Source organism: Silene latifolia, chromosome 11, assembly GCF_048544455.1.
Source record: "Silene latifolia isolate original U9 population chromosome 11, ASM4854445v1, whole genome shotgun sequence".
NCBI lineage: Eukaryota > Viridiplantae > Streptophyta > Magnoliopsida > Caryophyllales > Caryophyllaceae > Silene > Silene latifolia.
In genome coordinates, this window is record NC_133536.1 from 107,570,912 (window position 1) to 107,586,462 (window position 15,551).

General features: G+C 41.0%; 1 protein-coding gene and 1 non-coding gene across 2 annotated transcripts; one reads left to right on the forward strand and one right to left on the reverse strand.

Annotated features, from left to right (window-relative positions):
* Nucleotides 1-1,651: 1,651 nt before the first annotated feature.
* LOC141615450 (small nucleolar RNA R71) lies at nucleotides 1,652-1,758 on the reverse strand. Its single transcript, XR_012529872.1, has one exon. It is a non-coding gene; the product is annotated as a small nucleolar RNA R71 (small nucleolar RNA).
* A 12,263-nt stretch (nucleotides 1,759-14,021) lies between these two features.
* LOC141613781 (uncharacterized) lies at nucleotides 14,022-15,243 on the forward strand. The gene is made up of 2 exons (XM_074432525.1): nucleotides 14,022-14,288; nucleotides 14,413-15,243. The coding sequence occupies exons 1-2, from the start codon at nucleotides 14,022-14,024 to the stop codon at nucleotides 15,241-15,243; spliced, it is 1,098 nt and encodes a 365-aa protein (XP_074288626.1).
* The last annotated feature ends 308 nt before the right edge of the window (nucleotides 15,244-15,551 follow it).

The following is a 15,551-nucleotide window of genomic DNA, read 5'->3' on the forward strand; positions in this document are numbered from 1 at the left end:
CAGATGTAATTAATATGCTAAATCACTTTCACTTGAGTCTAATGTCAATAATTAATCATAAACATACCAAAGAACATTAACTACCTGCGGTTCTGACTTCACAGCCAGAGCTCAACTCAAGAACAGACGCAGGAACAGCTGCGCCTCTTCCAAGGGACGCAACAGATGCTGCGCCTGTTCTGAGATGATTTATGTCTCTGAACTTCCGTTCTTGCTTTGACGTAGCTTTAATTACGGAATTAATTAACTACTAATCTTAATACCACGTTTAATCTGTCCTATTTTATTACTTTAATTTCTAACCTTTTATTTTTTTTCCTTTCTTTTATCTTCCAAATTCCGTCTTAAGTGTATTTTTGACGTAAATCTATTAATCCATTGTAATTCATTGTAATTTCAATTATCGTTATTTACCGTATTTATTGTTTATTGTATGGTTTATTTATTTGTCTTTCACATGTAATCAATTCTAAAATCTCAATTCGACATAATGGTTTGCCTAAATTATTTGTTCACCGACATAGTTAATCTCACATGCTAGGATTAATACGTTGGATGTTGCATTGCATGCATATAATCGACAACATATCAAATACAAATGATTTCCCTAATCATTGGTAGAGGCCGCTATCGAGGCGGGCGGGATTAGAAGTTCAGTAAAAAGACTTCCTAATACGTACCCTCATCCCTTACTCAAGATCTCTATGAACATCCGTGTTCATTGGCATCCACGAGAGTCATTCTAGACATAGAATGCTAAGAGTAACGAGTTCTTAGTGTTCATGTCACTACTTTGTGTCTTGACATGACACGAGGTATTCGAACGGTTCCAATTTTCCATAAAAATTGGTGGCGACTCCACAAATACAGGCTTATTCGATCTTTCACCGGTTTCAATGCCTCACAAATCGGTAACGGCACATGACATGCTTTGGCTATCCAAGGTTCCGTGGGAGAAGTGTCGTCGCCTCAAACAACACAACGCGCGGGTGCGCGCGGCGCGGGTGGCCCATGTCCACACTGGTACTTAATTGAACAGGTTTTTGGCGCCGTTGCTGGGTAAGTAACGGTTAATATTAGTTTAACTTAGATTAGTTCAGACTACGAATTTACTTTGTGTATGCAAGTACGCCTCTTTTGTTACTAATTATTTCCTTCAGTTTTCTTGTTAGTCTTATATGCGCAAACGACATTCCATAGGTGATTTGTTATTTGACCCTGAGATTGAAGCTACTGCTAGAAAACGAAATGCTGAAAGAAGGAGGAAAAGAAAGGAGCCTGAACCCGATACTATTACTGAGTCTCTTATAGAAACTGATATTCCTATTATCATGACTTCTATGCGATATTAAAGTGCTCCTAAACCGAAATTTAACTCCAGTATCTCAAAGCCAAAGATCGTTGCAAACAATTTTAAGTTGAAGACTTCTTTGATCCAGTTAGTTCATACTTATCAGTTCAGTACAACCGAAAATCTAAACGAGCACCTAAATAGATTCCTTCATAAAGCTGACATCAAGAATGGAGTGTCTGATGATGCTATTTGGCTGGGGTTATTCCCTTACTCCCTTGAGGGAGTGCACGAGAATGGTTGAACAATTGTGATCCTGACTCTTTTACGTAAGGATACTTTCCACCAGGCAAGACAGCTAAATTTAGAAACGATATTACTAGATTTGTCCAACACGCGGATGAGACCATGTATGAAGCTTTTGATAGGTTCAAGAAACTCCAATGGCAATGTCCTCATCACAGGATTCCATTATGTACATGGACATTGATTCTTACTTTCTACAATTCTCTAAAACGAGAGCTGCAAATGAACCTTAATGCATCCGCGGGGGGAAGATTAGATTCGATTTCATGGGACAAAGGCAAGAAACATATAGAGGATCTAGCAATAAGCACTTTTCATTGGGGCAATGACCGCAGTGTTCAAGGGAGCAAGGCTACTGATGACTACGTTAATGTAATGCAAGCGACACTTGATGATCTATCTAGTCAAGTAGCTCAACTCAAATTGAGTAGTGGTTCTAGTTCTTCATCTCCCATGTGTCAGCTTTGTGAGGTTAATGGGCATGATTCTTCTGATTGTGTGAATGTTTCAATGGTGGAGCAAGTTAATGCTCTAAATGGGAAGCAACAATGGGACCGTTATTCAAATACTTACAATCCAGGATGGGCTCAGAATCCTAAACTCTCATATGGAAACACCAGTAATATTCAGAATCCTCAATACCAAGTGAAGCAGCCTTTTCAGCAACCGCCTAATTTCCGGCCAAGGCCGTCTTATCAACAATTACCCATACAATCGTGTCCTCCATTCCAGCAGCAACAACATTTTCAACAACCTCAAGCTCCTCAAAAATCAAATGTAGAGCTAATGTTAGAGCAAGTTTTGTCTCAACAATCTCAATATACGCGTGACCAGAATCAAAAAAATAAAGAGTTTTCTACATCCATTTCTCAACTCAAATCCTCACATAAAATGGTAGAAACTCAATTTGCTCAAATAGCCCAACAAGTAAGTCAGTTTGTGAAACCTCAAGGTCAGTTCCCGGGAAACACTTAAGCTAATCCAAAGGGTCAAATGAATGCTTTGACCCTAAAGAATGGGAAGGTACTTGAAGATTCTACAAGGACTAAAGGTAGTAGTTAATAGATCATAGATCCTAATTAGACTCTCTAATTAAAAGTCAAATTATCTCATAATTTGTGTTTAGGTGATCTATGTAACTAACATGCATGAAATATTAAAGCATTTTAATAAAAAGATGGAGGAAATCGGATTTCCTTACATTGGGTTAATGGTAAAAATGGGTACAATCAAGATCTCCTATCTTGATTGATCTTGAGCTTAAAATAAAAGATGATCCTCCTTACCAAATCTTCAAAGAGAAGATCTCCTAACAATATGTACCCAAGAACAATTACCCAATACCTTACAAATATTAACTAGATATTTGTTATAATCTAACCTTGATAATATGTGAAATATTACTAACACACTTAGTAAATATTTTGATTCCTAACAATTCTTAGTAAACGATTTTTATTATTTTAGAGAGATAAACCACTTTCTTTTTCACATGCAAAGTTCAAGTGAGTGGAAAAATGAACAATATAGGTGTAATAAAGAGAAGGGAGGCCGGGTGGAGTGTGCATGGGGAGTGGAGTGTTTTTGTTTTATTTTATGCCCAATATAATTGTTCATAGAATAGAACAAAATTAATGGGGAAGAACAAAGTGGCATGAGTGCAATGATTATGTTTATAACCATCCACTTACAGTCTATTTACATGGTCCAATGCCCCATTTACGGGTCCATTTTGGTTCTTATATTTGTCTCACAAATACGTGTAATTTTACTTTAAACATTTTTTTATGTTTAAATGCTTCCCGATTAATTTTTTTTTTGGTGAAATGTAAATTGTATTAATAATTAAGAACATTACACCAAGCATATTCTCATCATACAATACTTCAAGAGAAAATTAGACTAAGTCTAACTTATGAAGCCAAATCAAAGCTTTCCTATAACTCTTACAACTTCCTAAAGAGTCAATCTTCCCTTTTAATACATTCTGAATCTTGCCCAGCACCGCCTGAGGATGCTGCAGCACTCCCTCAATTCTAGCAGAATTTCTATTGAGCCAAATGAGATAAATCAGAGTTGCAAAGGCAGCCAAGACAACTTTCTTTTGTAGCAAAGACCTGCATCTCCAGTTTATGAGCCATATAACAAGATCTCTCTGACAGGTATACCCTAACCACTGCTGAAGTAACATCAGACATTTCTGACTGTAAGCACACTCAAAAAAGAGATGTTGCTGAGTCTCCTGCTGTGCACCACAAAGATCACAAATCTCATCACTAATGATCCCAAACCGCAGGAGTCTATCCTTGGTCAGCAATTTTTTATGCACATAAACCCAACTAATGAAACAAACCTTTGGTAAACAGAGTCTATTCCAAACATAAGGCACCCAACCGACCTGCAAATGATCCCTGAGCAGCCAGTCATATACCTCACTCAAAACATAATCCTTAGATAACCAGCCATTAGAGAAAAAACCAGCCTGTAATAGCTCCTTAACTCTGCAAACTTGTCTCCAAGTCCAACTAGAATTAGTAGTAGCCTTCCCGATTAATTTTGTCCAAAACACTCCGTAAATATACGTGTACAGCTACACATATTATTTACGTACTAATATTAATCACATTAATCAATTAGTACAATTTTAGTTAATTAACAATTAATTAACTAAAACCCGTCTCATAAAATTTATTATTCAATTATCGCATAATTAAATAATAACTCCCGCGCCTCGAGTTCGTAACTCGAAATCTCTCTAAAAAGATCGACTAACGTTTAGTCAATAAATCAAGGGACTAAATAAATTGTATCTCATACAATTAATTTGTTGTCAATTGGGGTTTGTTCCTTTAGGTGTGACCGTTATCGATTTACGTTAATCAACTGACGAGGATCATGAAATAATATCCCGATGATATTCTTTTAATGAGATTTATGATGTAAACGCACAATTGTAGAGGACACTCACTCCAACAATCTCCCACTTGTCCGACACAAGGTGTGCGCTACCAATTCTCTTGTCCATTTTAATCTCCCACTCAATGCAAGGTGTCTTTCAGGTCGCACTTGCACATGAACATATCGCGAGTGGTTTTCTCGATCGGGAGTGTGACTACAGGACCGGAAAAATCTACCATATATTACTTCCGAGCGTGGCCACGCATTTACAGTCACAACTCCTCGAGTGGCCTTGAGATATAGTAACCTAACGTGGGTGGACAATTCCTGTATGCCCTATCTATCTTTGCTCAATATAGATCACCATGACTCAGAAGATGCCCTTTGACCTCCTTTCACGGCACGACCTAGGACAAAAACCAAAGTCACTCGGAAACTGCACTGACTTGGATAATAGTCTCAAGTCAAAAGAATCGACTCATAGGAACATCTTAGAGATCCCTGCCACGACCAGGCGTCTATAATAGAACTAAGGGACTCTCTAAATCGTCACTGTCCGGCAAAGTGTCACACACTCTGCCTATGTAATCGACTAGTCATCACGTATGACCTCATGGTGTTGAACTAACCATCAATCGACTTACAATCTAGTCACTCCGAGACGTCACCTCATTAAGTGACTAGGGACAAAATACAATGTTCATCTTATTCACTTGAATAGTGTTCAACATTGTCTCCACAACTTATTCAGATAAACAAGGTATTATAAATTTAGTCACACTAAATAAAAGAATTCATAAAAGAATGCTTAAACAATGAATGCGATTATCATATATATAAAAGTGATACAATATCCAATTATTACATATCCATAATGTAAAGAAATTTTAGTACTCGTCTCAATCCCATTGCGATGACATGACCATCATGCTTGGCCTTTGATAAAGGCTTGGTTAAAGGATCAGCAATATCATCGTCTGTCCCAACCTTAAAAATGTTTATTTCCTTCATTTCCACTTAATCTCTAATTACATGCTATTTCCTTTCAATGTGTCTAGATTTATTACTAGACTTCGGCTCTTTGGCTTGAAAAATAGCCCCACTATTATCACAATATAGAGTGATTGGATCTTTGGCGGAATGGACTACTCCTAGTCCCTCCATAAATTGCCGAATCCAAACAGCTTCCTTTGCAGCCTCAGACGCTGCAAGGTACTCAGCCTATGTTGTAGAATCCGCGGTAACGCATTGCTTGAAGCTCTTTCAGCAAACAGCTCCTCTATTTAGCATAAACACATAGCCGGATTGGGATTTCATATCATCCCGATCGGTTTGGAAACTTGCATCCGTGTAACCTCTTACACGCAGCTTAGTTTCTCCTCCAAACACTAAAAACGAATCCTTAGTCCTTCTCAAGTACTTAAGAATGTTCTTTACGGCTATCCAGGGACTCTCACCGTGCTTGGCTTGATAACGACTTGTCATGCTCAAGGCATACGCGACGTCGGGACGAGTGGAAATCATAGCATACATGATAGACCCAACAGCGGAAGCATAAGGGATGGTCTTCATGCGTTCAATCTCCTTAGGGGTAGAGGGAGGTTGTGACTTGCTCAAAGTGATCCCTTGGCCCATAGGTAGAAATCCTCTCTTAGAGTCTTTCATATTGAACCGGTCAAGAACTTTGTCAATAAAAGCTTCTTGACTCAATGCTAGTATCCTCTTGGACCTATCTCTATAGATCTGGATACCCAAGATTCGTTGTGCCTCTCCCAAGTCCTTCATCTGGAAGTGATTCCCTAGCCACTCCTTAACGGAAGTGAGCGAAGGAATATCATTCCCGATGAGCAATATGTCATCCACATATAGGACAAGGAAAGCAAGCTTACTCCCACTAAACTTCATGTACAAACACGGTTCTTCAACACTTCGAGTGAAACCGTATTGTTTAATAACATGATCAAAGCGATGATTCCAACTCCGAGATGCTTCCTTAAGACTATAGATAGACTTCTTAAGTGTACACACCTTCTTAGGGTTAGATGTATCCACAAAACCTTCAGGTTGTATCATGTACACTTCCTCTTCTAGAATCCCATTCAAGAAGGCGGTTTTGACATCCATTTTCCATATTTCATAATCATGAAACGCGGCAACCGCTAAGATTATCCTAATAGAGCGAAGCATAGCGACTGGAGCGAAGGTTTCGTCATAGTGTAGACCATGAACTTGGGTGAAACCTTTTGCCACCAATCTAGCTTTGTAAACATCTATATTTTTATCCACGCCGAGCTTAATTTTAATATATCCATTTACATTGAAGGGGTCGCACTCCCTCAGGTAAATCCACCAAGTCCCATACTTGGTTCTCGTACATGGAATCCATTTCGGACCGCATGGCTTCTAGCCAATGCGAGGAGTCGGGACTACACATGGCCGATTTGTAGGTAGTGGGTTCGTCACTTTCCAAAAGTAACAAAACACCATCCTCTTCGATGTTACCAAGGTAGCGGACAGGTGGCTTAGAAATCCTACCTGACTTTCTAGGAACAATTACCGTTCAGAGGAGGAGGGAACGTTATCCTCCACGTTCTCCTCTACCTCATTCTCGGTTTATGGCTCTCGAACTTCGTCAAGTTAAAATTTTCTCCCACTTTGTCTTCTAGAAATAAACTTTTTTTTCTAGGAAGACAGCATCACGATCCACAAACACTTTGTTCTCGTTTTTATTGTAGAAGTAATAGCCACGTATTTCCCATGGATATCCTACAAAAAAGACATTTGTCAGACCTGGGTGCAAGTTTATTGTCAGATTTAATCTTGACATAAGCTTCGCAACCCCAAATGTGCATTAATGACAAATGAGGGACTTTCCCTGTCCATATCTCATATAAAGTCTTATCGGCTGCTTTAGTCGGGCTTCCATTTTGGTGAAAATATTGCAGACAAGAGGGCAAAACCCCAAAACGAATCAGGAAGCTTGGTTAGACTCATCATAGACCGAACCATATCTAATAAAGTTCGGTTTCTCCTTTCGGCCACACCATTTAATTGTGGTGTGCCAGGAGGAGTCCATTGTGATACTATACCATAATCTTTTAGGTGTGAATCAAATTCAGAATTTAGTTATTCACCATCACGATCCGATCGTAGGGTCTTAATCCTTTTATCCAATTGGTTCTCAACTTCATTCTGAAACTCTTTGAACTTGTCAAAAGCTTCACTCTTGTTCTTCATCAAGTAGATATACCCATATCTACTCAAGTCATCAGTAAAAGTAATGAAGTAGTGAAAACCTCCTCTAGCGGTGATGGTTAATGGTCCACACACATCCGTATGTATGAGAGCCAAAACCTCACTTGCTCGTGTCCCTTTTCCCGCAAAAGGTGCACGAGTCATCTTGCCTAAAAGGCAAGAATCGCATATACCATAGGATTCAAAATCAAATGGTTTGAGCACTTTTGATGAAGCAAGTCTCTTAATGCGTCTTTCGTTTATGTGACCTAAACGACAATGCCAAAGGTAGTATTCATTTGGATCACCCGTTTTGAGCTTTTTAGTTTCCACATGATAAACGTCGTTAACATCATTTAAAATAAAAATTCTTCCAATTGAAATGGCCTTGCCATAAACCAAATCATTCAATGAAAAAGTACAACTATTGTCCATAATCATAAAACAAAAGCCTTCCGCGTCTAACGCGGAAATGGAGATGATGTTCTTGGTTAAAGTTGGTACAAAATAACACTTATTTAAAAACAACTCTAAACAATTAATAATCTTTAACCCATCAAGAGTTGTGGTATAATTACTTAATTAGAAGTCTAGGGTTTCCTAGGGCTCCGTCTTATTTTCTTCATTTTTCTCCTCTCGATCGAGGCTCATCTTGTGATTTCAATCGTGAGATTGGTCGTTCCAACTTGGTTTTGCTTCTCTCTTTGTTTTGTTTTTTTTTTTTTGCTTTATTGTGCAGGTGTCAATGGAAAGTGGATCAACGAGTCACCACCGGGACGGGAAAGAGCCTCAAGGGGTAGAAGAAGGATTATTCGAATGGGAGGAGGACGTCGGTGATAAGGAAAAGGATGATAAATTCTTACTGGTGGGTAAACTTTGGGCATCAAGATCGATTAACGTTAAGGCAGCGATCGAGACTATGATTAAGTGATTGTGGAATCCATTGAAGCCAATGATGGGCAATGTGGTTGATGCGAAGGAGAAGTCATTCATTTTTCGATTTGGGTCAGAACGAGATAAGGCTAGGGTTTTAGAAGGCCAACCATGGCACTTCGAGAAATTCTTATGGTGTTTCGATGAACCATCACAGGCAGGTAAAATCACGGAAGTTCCTCTTTACTTTTTTCCCATATGGGCACGTATCTATGATCTCCCCATCTCGGGGCGAATCAGTTTAGCGAATGCTGAACGACTTGGGAATTGTTTGGGAACTTTTATGAGCTTCGAGCATGGCCCTAATGTAGAGCTGGATAGGGCAATTCGCATTTGAGTCCTCTATGATATCCGGAATCCGTTGAAAGCTAGCTTGCCAATTCGTATGAGGACTGGCCGAACTGTTAATTATAATGTTAAATATAAGCGACTCCCGACGTATTGCTATGGATGTGGTTTGATTGGACATGGGGAGAAGGACTGTGATGATGGACCATACGAAGAAGACGATTTGAAATTTGGGGACTGGCTTCGTGCATCGCCATGGAAAGTCGTGAAAACGGTGAAGGAAGGTACGGGGAAAGCTATGAGAGATTTGCGTGTGAAGTTTGATGAAGTGAGTCCTAAAGAAGCTGAGGATACGATCTCGAAAATGATTGATAAACTGAAAACAATTGCTATTGATCTCAGGAAAAAGAAATCTTCAGTGGAACCGAGTGATGTCCATTGTTCTAATAGTGCTGCTGATGTCGAGACGGGTACGAAGGGGACTTGGAATGTGGAAAGGGTGCAGGGAGGTGAGTCTGAGGAGATGGGTGATGGGAGTTGGCAGGTGCAAGCTCTGATGACGACGTCCCCTGTGCATAATGCCTTGTCTTTCGATGTGGAGATGAGGGAGGAGGTTAATGCCCAGGCTGATGGGATACTGGCGGGTACTGCTGTGATGGGGGAACAGGGAGCTCAAAAAGGGGGAGGGGTACGGAATTTTAAGAGGCTGGCGAGGGAGAAGGGCCAGGGAAGTGAAGGAGGGGGGAGTGGTATGAGGAGGGTGCATGAGAGTAATAAGAGGAGTCGAGATGAGCAGGGGGTCGATGTGAGTCTAAAGCGTATCAAACCTATCATAGACGGGGGCGTCTTAATACCTGAGGCGGAGGTTGACGGTGGTCAACCCCGCCAGGCCCAATGAATATCTTAAGCATCAACTATCGGGGCCTGGGCAACCCCGACACAGTTATTGCACTCCGTGCACTTGTACGGAGAGAGGCCCGAGCCATTTTGTTTTTATGTGAAACGAAACTTAGTGGTCGTGAGATGAGGAGGGTGAGGGAGAGGCTGGATGGGTATTTTGGTATAGAGGTGGATAGTGTGGGGAGGTCGGGGGGGACTTGATATGCTATAGAGAAAGGAGGTGGATTGCGTTTTTGGGTTTGCGTCCGTTCATCATATGGATTTTACTATTCGTGAAGATGTACGGGAATGGCGTCTTACTGGTTTTTATGGTTGGCCATCGGTGGCTGACCGGCATCTCTCTTGGGAATTACTTCGGCTTCTGAAGAGAAAGTCACAGCTGCCCTGGGTCTGTATTGGTGATTTTAATGAGATATTATTTTCTACTGAGATGAAGGGGGGAAGCCGTCCACAATGGCAAATGAACAACTTCCGTGAGGCGATTGAGGACTGTGGTTTGCGTGATGCCCCGTGGGAGGGGTATAATTTTTCCTACGATAATGGTCAGGTTGGCGAAGCGAATAGACAGAGTATGATCGATAGAGCCTTAATTTCGTCTTCATGGTTAGACTTGTTTCCTTATGCGAGATTGCTTTACCTTGATAGGGAATGGTCGGACTGACCATGCCCCAATTAAGCTGGTTCTTAATCATAAAGAGAGGGGTGCGGTGAAGACCTCGAAGTTTAAATTCGAGCAAATTTGGGTGGGTGAGAACGGTTGTACTGAGGCCATTGAGCGTGGTGTTGAACGTGGGCGAGGAGATTTACCGAGGGTGTTGGAGGCATGTGCGAGAGAGCTGAGGGCTTGGAAGAGTATTAATATTTCGAAAATTGGCAGGAGTATTGGAAAGAAGCTGAAACAACTCGGTTCTTTGAACGAGAAGGAGAGGACCGTGGGGAATGTGCATAGAAGGAAGAAAATTGTGGCTGAATTGGCGACTTTGCGGAAACAGGAAGAGCAATTTTGGCGACAACGATCTAGAGCACTTTGGCTTAAGGATGGGGATAAAAATACTAAGTTTTTCATACTCGATCCGGGGAAAGAAAACGTAAAAATTTCATCGCCAAGCTTGTGGATGATGAGGAGGTTTCCAGGGAGGGAGATGAGGGCGTGGCGGGGGTTGCGAATGCCTATTTTCAACAGCTGTTTACGTCATCGAATCCTATGGTTGCTAGTGATATTTTGCAGGGCCTTCCTAATCGTGTAACGGAAGACATGAATGCCGAGCTTAGGCGTGATTACAGTGAAGACGAGGTTGTTGGAATATGTGTCCTCCGACAATAATGCGATCACAACTGTCGATCATAATGATCACATGTTTAAGTCTCATTTTAAGAATACAATTGGGAAGTAATATTTTACTGTCAACTTGTCCACACATATCGGTAATGATTGGCTGACTAGAGTTTGACATTACTGTCGTGCGACGGTGGTGATCAGTTGATCCCCTTAGGTCATACCTAAAGGGTAACACTCTTAATTGATTATTTAATTGATCGTATGACGATACGGGTTAATTAAATTACTTAAAATTGACGGACGATTTTGGAAGTAATATTTACGTATCTCATTATAATTTGATTAAATAAGATACGGTCTAAGTGATCGAATTGTTTTATTGCTTAGATGAAATTATTGTTTAAGGAAACAATTGCATTTGAATGAATAATTCATTATAAATACCAGATGTTGTGATTTATAATTGGTAAATTATTTTGGTACATGTAATTATGAATTACTAAGTCGATTTTGTATATGACGTATTTTTATTAATGCGTTGATTTTTAATATGTTAAAAATGCATAACAATTTTACATGACATGTGACATGTGACATGTGACAAATTGACAAATTGACAAATTGACAAAATAATGTGTAAAATGGATTTTCCATTTTACACCTAAATGTGCCGAAATAAGGAGGGTTATTAGGCTTATTTTTGTGTTAATTATATTTTAGTGGAAAACATAATTATAACCTAGTCTCTTAGCCATGCAAGCCTAGTCTTTTCTTGGGAAGAATAGAGGCTCATGCATTGGTCTTTTTCTCCCTCCCATACCCGGTTTTTCCAACCCACCAAGCAAAGGGTTTTGTCTTATTTTTGCATATAGACTACTCTTGTGAAATGGTAATATTCATTCATTTTTTACACATCTAAATATTGAGTTTTAGAGAGATAAAATCTTCTTCCTTCTTCTCCTTCTCTTAACCGAAATTAAGAGAACAAAATAAAGATTTTTTGGGTCAATTTTATTTAAATTAATATTGTTCTAGTATTAATAATATTAATTTTATTAAGTGGTTACCTTGGGTATTATTCCTTGGGAGGGATTCTATACTTGAATCCTTGTTCATCCATATTTGGAGAGCTCAAGAACAAGTGAGTAGGTGAACTCACTTGTGCCCAATAATCCGAAATATCCAATGTAAGAATGATGATTTCTTCTTTATGTTTACTTTTGTTTGCATGCATAAGATCTAATTAATTTTATGACTAAATTAATTTTGAAACATATATGAATATGTTAAGTAATGAGATATAGATTTCTAACAGAGGTGATGGAGGCCTTAAATCAAATGCATCCATTAAAGGCCCCGGGACCAGATGGGATGAATGGCCTTTTTTATCAGACTTACTGGAGCACTGTTGGGGTAGAAGTGATGGGTACTGTTCTTTCTATCTTACGAGGTGAGCTTTCTCCAAGGAATTTAAATAAGACAAATATTGTTTTCATTCCTAAGAAAAAAGCACCAGATAAAATTCGCGACTTTCGACCCATTAGTCTGTGTAATGTGGCGTATAAACTTGTGTCAAAAGTGTTGGCTAACCGACTAAAGCTGTTCCTTAATGAGATTGTCTCGGAAAACCAGAGCGCTTTTACACCTGGTAGGGCTATTTCGGATAACGTCATGATCGCCTTTGAGGTCTTTCACTACATGAAATGCTCGCATAGTACTGAGGGATATATGGCAATTAAGCTCGACATGGCCAAAGCTTATGATAGAGTGGAGTGGCAATTCCTGAAGAGTGTTCTCGATGTTATGGGCTTCGATAGGGCGTGGGTCAATAGGGTGATGGCTTGTGTTTCGACTGTCTCTTTTTCTGTTCTCATTAATGGTACACCGTCTGAAGAATTTACACCATCTAGAGGGCTCAGGCAAGGAGACCCGTTATCGCCTTATTTGTTTATCCTATGTGCTGAGGCTTTGTCGAGTATGATGCGGAGGGCCGTGGAGCGTGGTAGTTTACATGGCGTCAGGATCTCGAATGGAGCACCAATCATATCGCATTTGTTATTTGCTGATGATAGCATCTTCTTTACGAGGGCTACTATTGAGGAAGCTGGTGTGGTGTTGGATATTCTTCGGCGTTATGAGTATGCCTCGGGCCAATTGGTTAGTGTCGACAAAACTACTGTTTCCTTTAGCAAGGGCCTCCCACGGGGGAAAAGAAGTAATTTGGCTAGGCGTTTGGGTTATGTCGAAGTTGAGGAGCAGGAGCGTTATCTGGGTTTACCCACGGTTCTAGGGCGCTCTAAGAAGGCACTGACGGATATTCTGAGAGATAAGCTAAGCTAAAGGCTAAGTGGCTGGCGCGGGAAAATATTGTCTAGGGCTGGTAAAGTGGTTCTTATAAAGGATGTGGCCAATTCACTCCCTACCTATGTGATGAGTATTTTTAAAATTCCCGTTAATTTTTGCGATGAGCTAAGATCTTTGATATCCCATTTTTTGTGGGGTCATGAAGAGGGGAAGCAAGGCATTAGCTGGGTGGCGTGGCATAGGCTGTGCAAAGCAAAGAGTCGAGGAGGTATGGGCTTTTGAGATTTCAAACTCTTTAATGTTGTTGTTATTGGTAAGCAAGTCTGGCGTTTGATGACTGAGACTGAGGGGTTATGGGCACACCTCATGCTTGCTAAGTATTATCCTCACGGGAATTTTATGGCCGCAACCTTGGGCAATTATCCGAGCTATACATGGAGGGGCATTTTGGAGGCGAGGGACACGTTGGGGAGTGGTTGGAGAAGAAGGATTGGGAACGGGTTGTCTACTCGGGTTTGGCATGATGCGTGGTCGGTTGGAACGCAAACGGGGAGGGTTTTATCTCCTAGAGTGGACGGGTATGACACCATGGTAGTAGCTGATCTTATGAATACTACTGGGAGCGGGTGGAACACGGAGCTCCTCTCGTCCTTATTCCTTCCTTTCGAATGCGAGCGCATTAAGAATATCCGGGTTAGTGAGCTTAAGCCGGATTATACTTGGTATTGGGTGGCGGAGAAGGATGGTATATTTTCTGTGAAAACCGCTTACAGGAGATTAGCCGGGGAGAAGGAAGCTTTGGACTTTGAGGGTGTGTCGAATGGGGATAATGAGAAATGGCTCTGGAAAGTCCCGGTGTGGCCCCGAGTGAAGATCTTCTTTTGGAAACTCTGCAATGAATCATTGGCAACGAGAGTGAACATAGCAATCTGAGTTCGAGGTGAGTGGTCTTTATGTTCCTTATGCAATTCTTTTTTAGAGTCTAGTGTCCATTTATTTCGTGATTGTCCTATTGCTAAACGGGTTTGAGAGGGTCTTGATCTTTCCATGGACGAAGAAGCTGATTGCGGGGATTTGCGTGGCTGGGTCGAGGAGAGGTGGAGGGAGTATGGCTGTCGGGAACACACGTTATTTATGGTGGGGGTGTTGGGCATTGTGGGAGCACAGAAATAGCGTCATTTTTTATGCTAAGGAGGTGGACCCGTGGGGTGTGGTAAGGAGGGCGCTGGAAGTGGTGGAGGAGATCGAAGGTGGAGGATTCACGAGGGTGATTAAGCGGGGTGAGGTAGGACGTGAGGGGCAGATTGCGAGGAAGGGATGGGTTCGGCCACAGGAGAACTTCGTTAAGGTGAATGTGGATGCGGGTGTTAAAGAAGGCGAGGGGATTAGTGTGGGGGTGGTTTGCAGAAACGATAGGGGTGAGGTTGTGTGGGGGGTGTCGGAGGTCATGGAGCAACATTGGGAGCCTCAAATTGCGGAAGCTGTGGATATGCTAGAAGGTATGAAGGAAGCGAAGCGGCATAGGCACAGGAAGATCGTTGTGGAAAGCGACTGCTTGGTGTTGATTGACTCGCTGAAGAAGAAGAAGACAGAAAGAAATATGCTTGCTTTAATTCTAGAGGAAATTTTAGTGTTATGTAATTCTTTTATTTCGGTTTTGTGGTCGTATACTAGTCGCGCAAACAATGGTGTGGCGCATGCTTTAGCTCATTTATTTCCTAGAGTAGTTGGTAGATTTCTATGGTCGGATGTTTTGCCACCGACTGCGAACAATGCTGTTTCCATTGATTCATTATTAGTAATGCAGTAAAGCCTTCGGGCTTTCCCTTTCAAAAAAAAAAAAAACTCTAAACCACTAGCTAAAGTGAGAACATAGGTCACCACGGAAACGGCCGCGACTCTAGATCCATTCCCCATGCGGATATCCACATCACCTTTTGCTAGAGCTCGCACGTCCCTTAAACCCTGCAAATGATTATAAAGGTGAGACCTACATCCAGTATCTAATACCCAAGTGGAAGTGCAAGCATAATTAACGTCTATCACATAGAGAGAGGAGATCATACCAATAGGCGTCACACGCCCTTCCTGGTGGTCCTCCAAGTGTTTGGGATAACT

Bases quoted from the DNA above. Each gene is read 5' to 3' on its own strand.
- LOC141613781 (XM_074432525.1), top strand. From the start codon at position 14,022: ATGGTAGTAGCTGATCTTATGAATACTACTGGGAGCGGGTGGAACACG. The intron at 14,289-14,412 runs GTGTGGCCCCGA...ATTCTTTTTTAG, and splicing joins AATGGCTCTGGAAAGTCCCG to AGTCTAGTGTCCATTTATTT.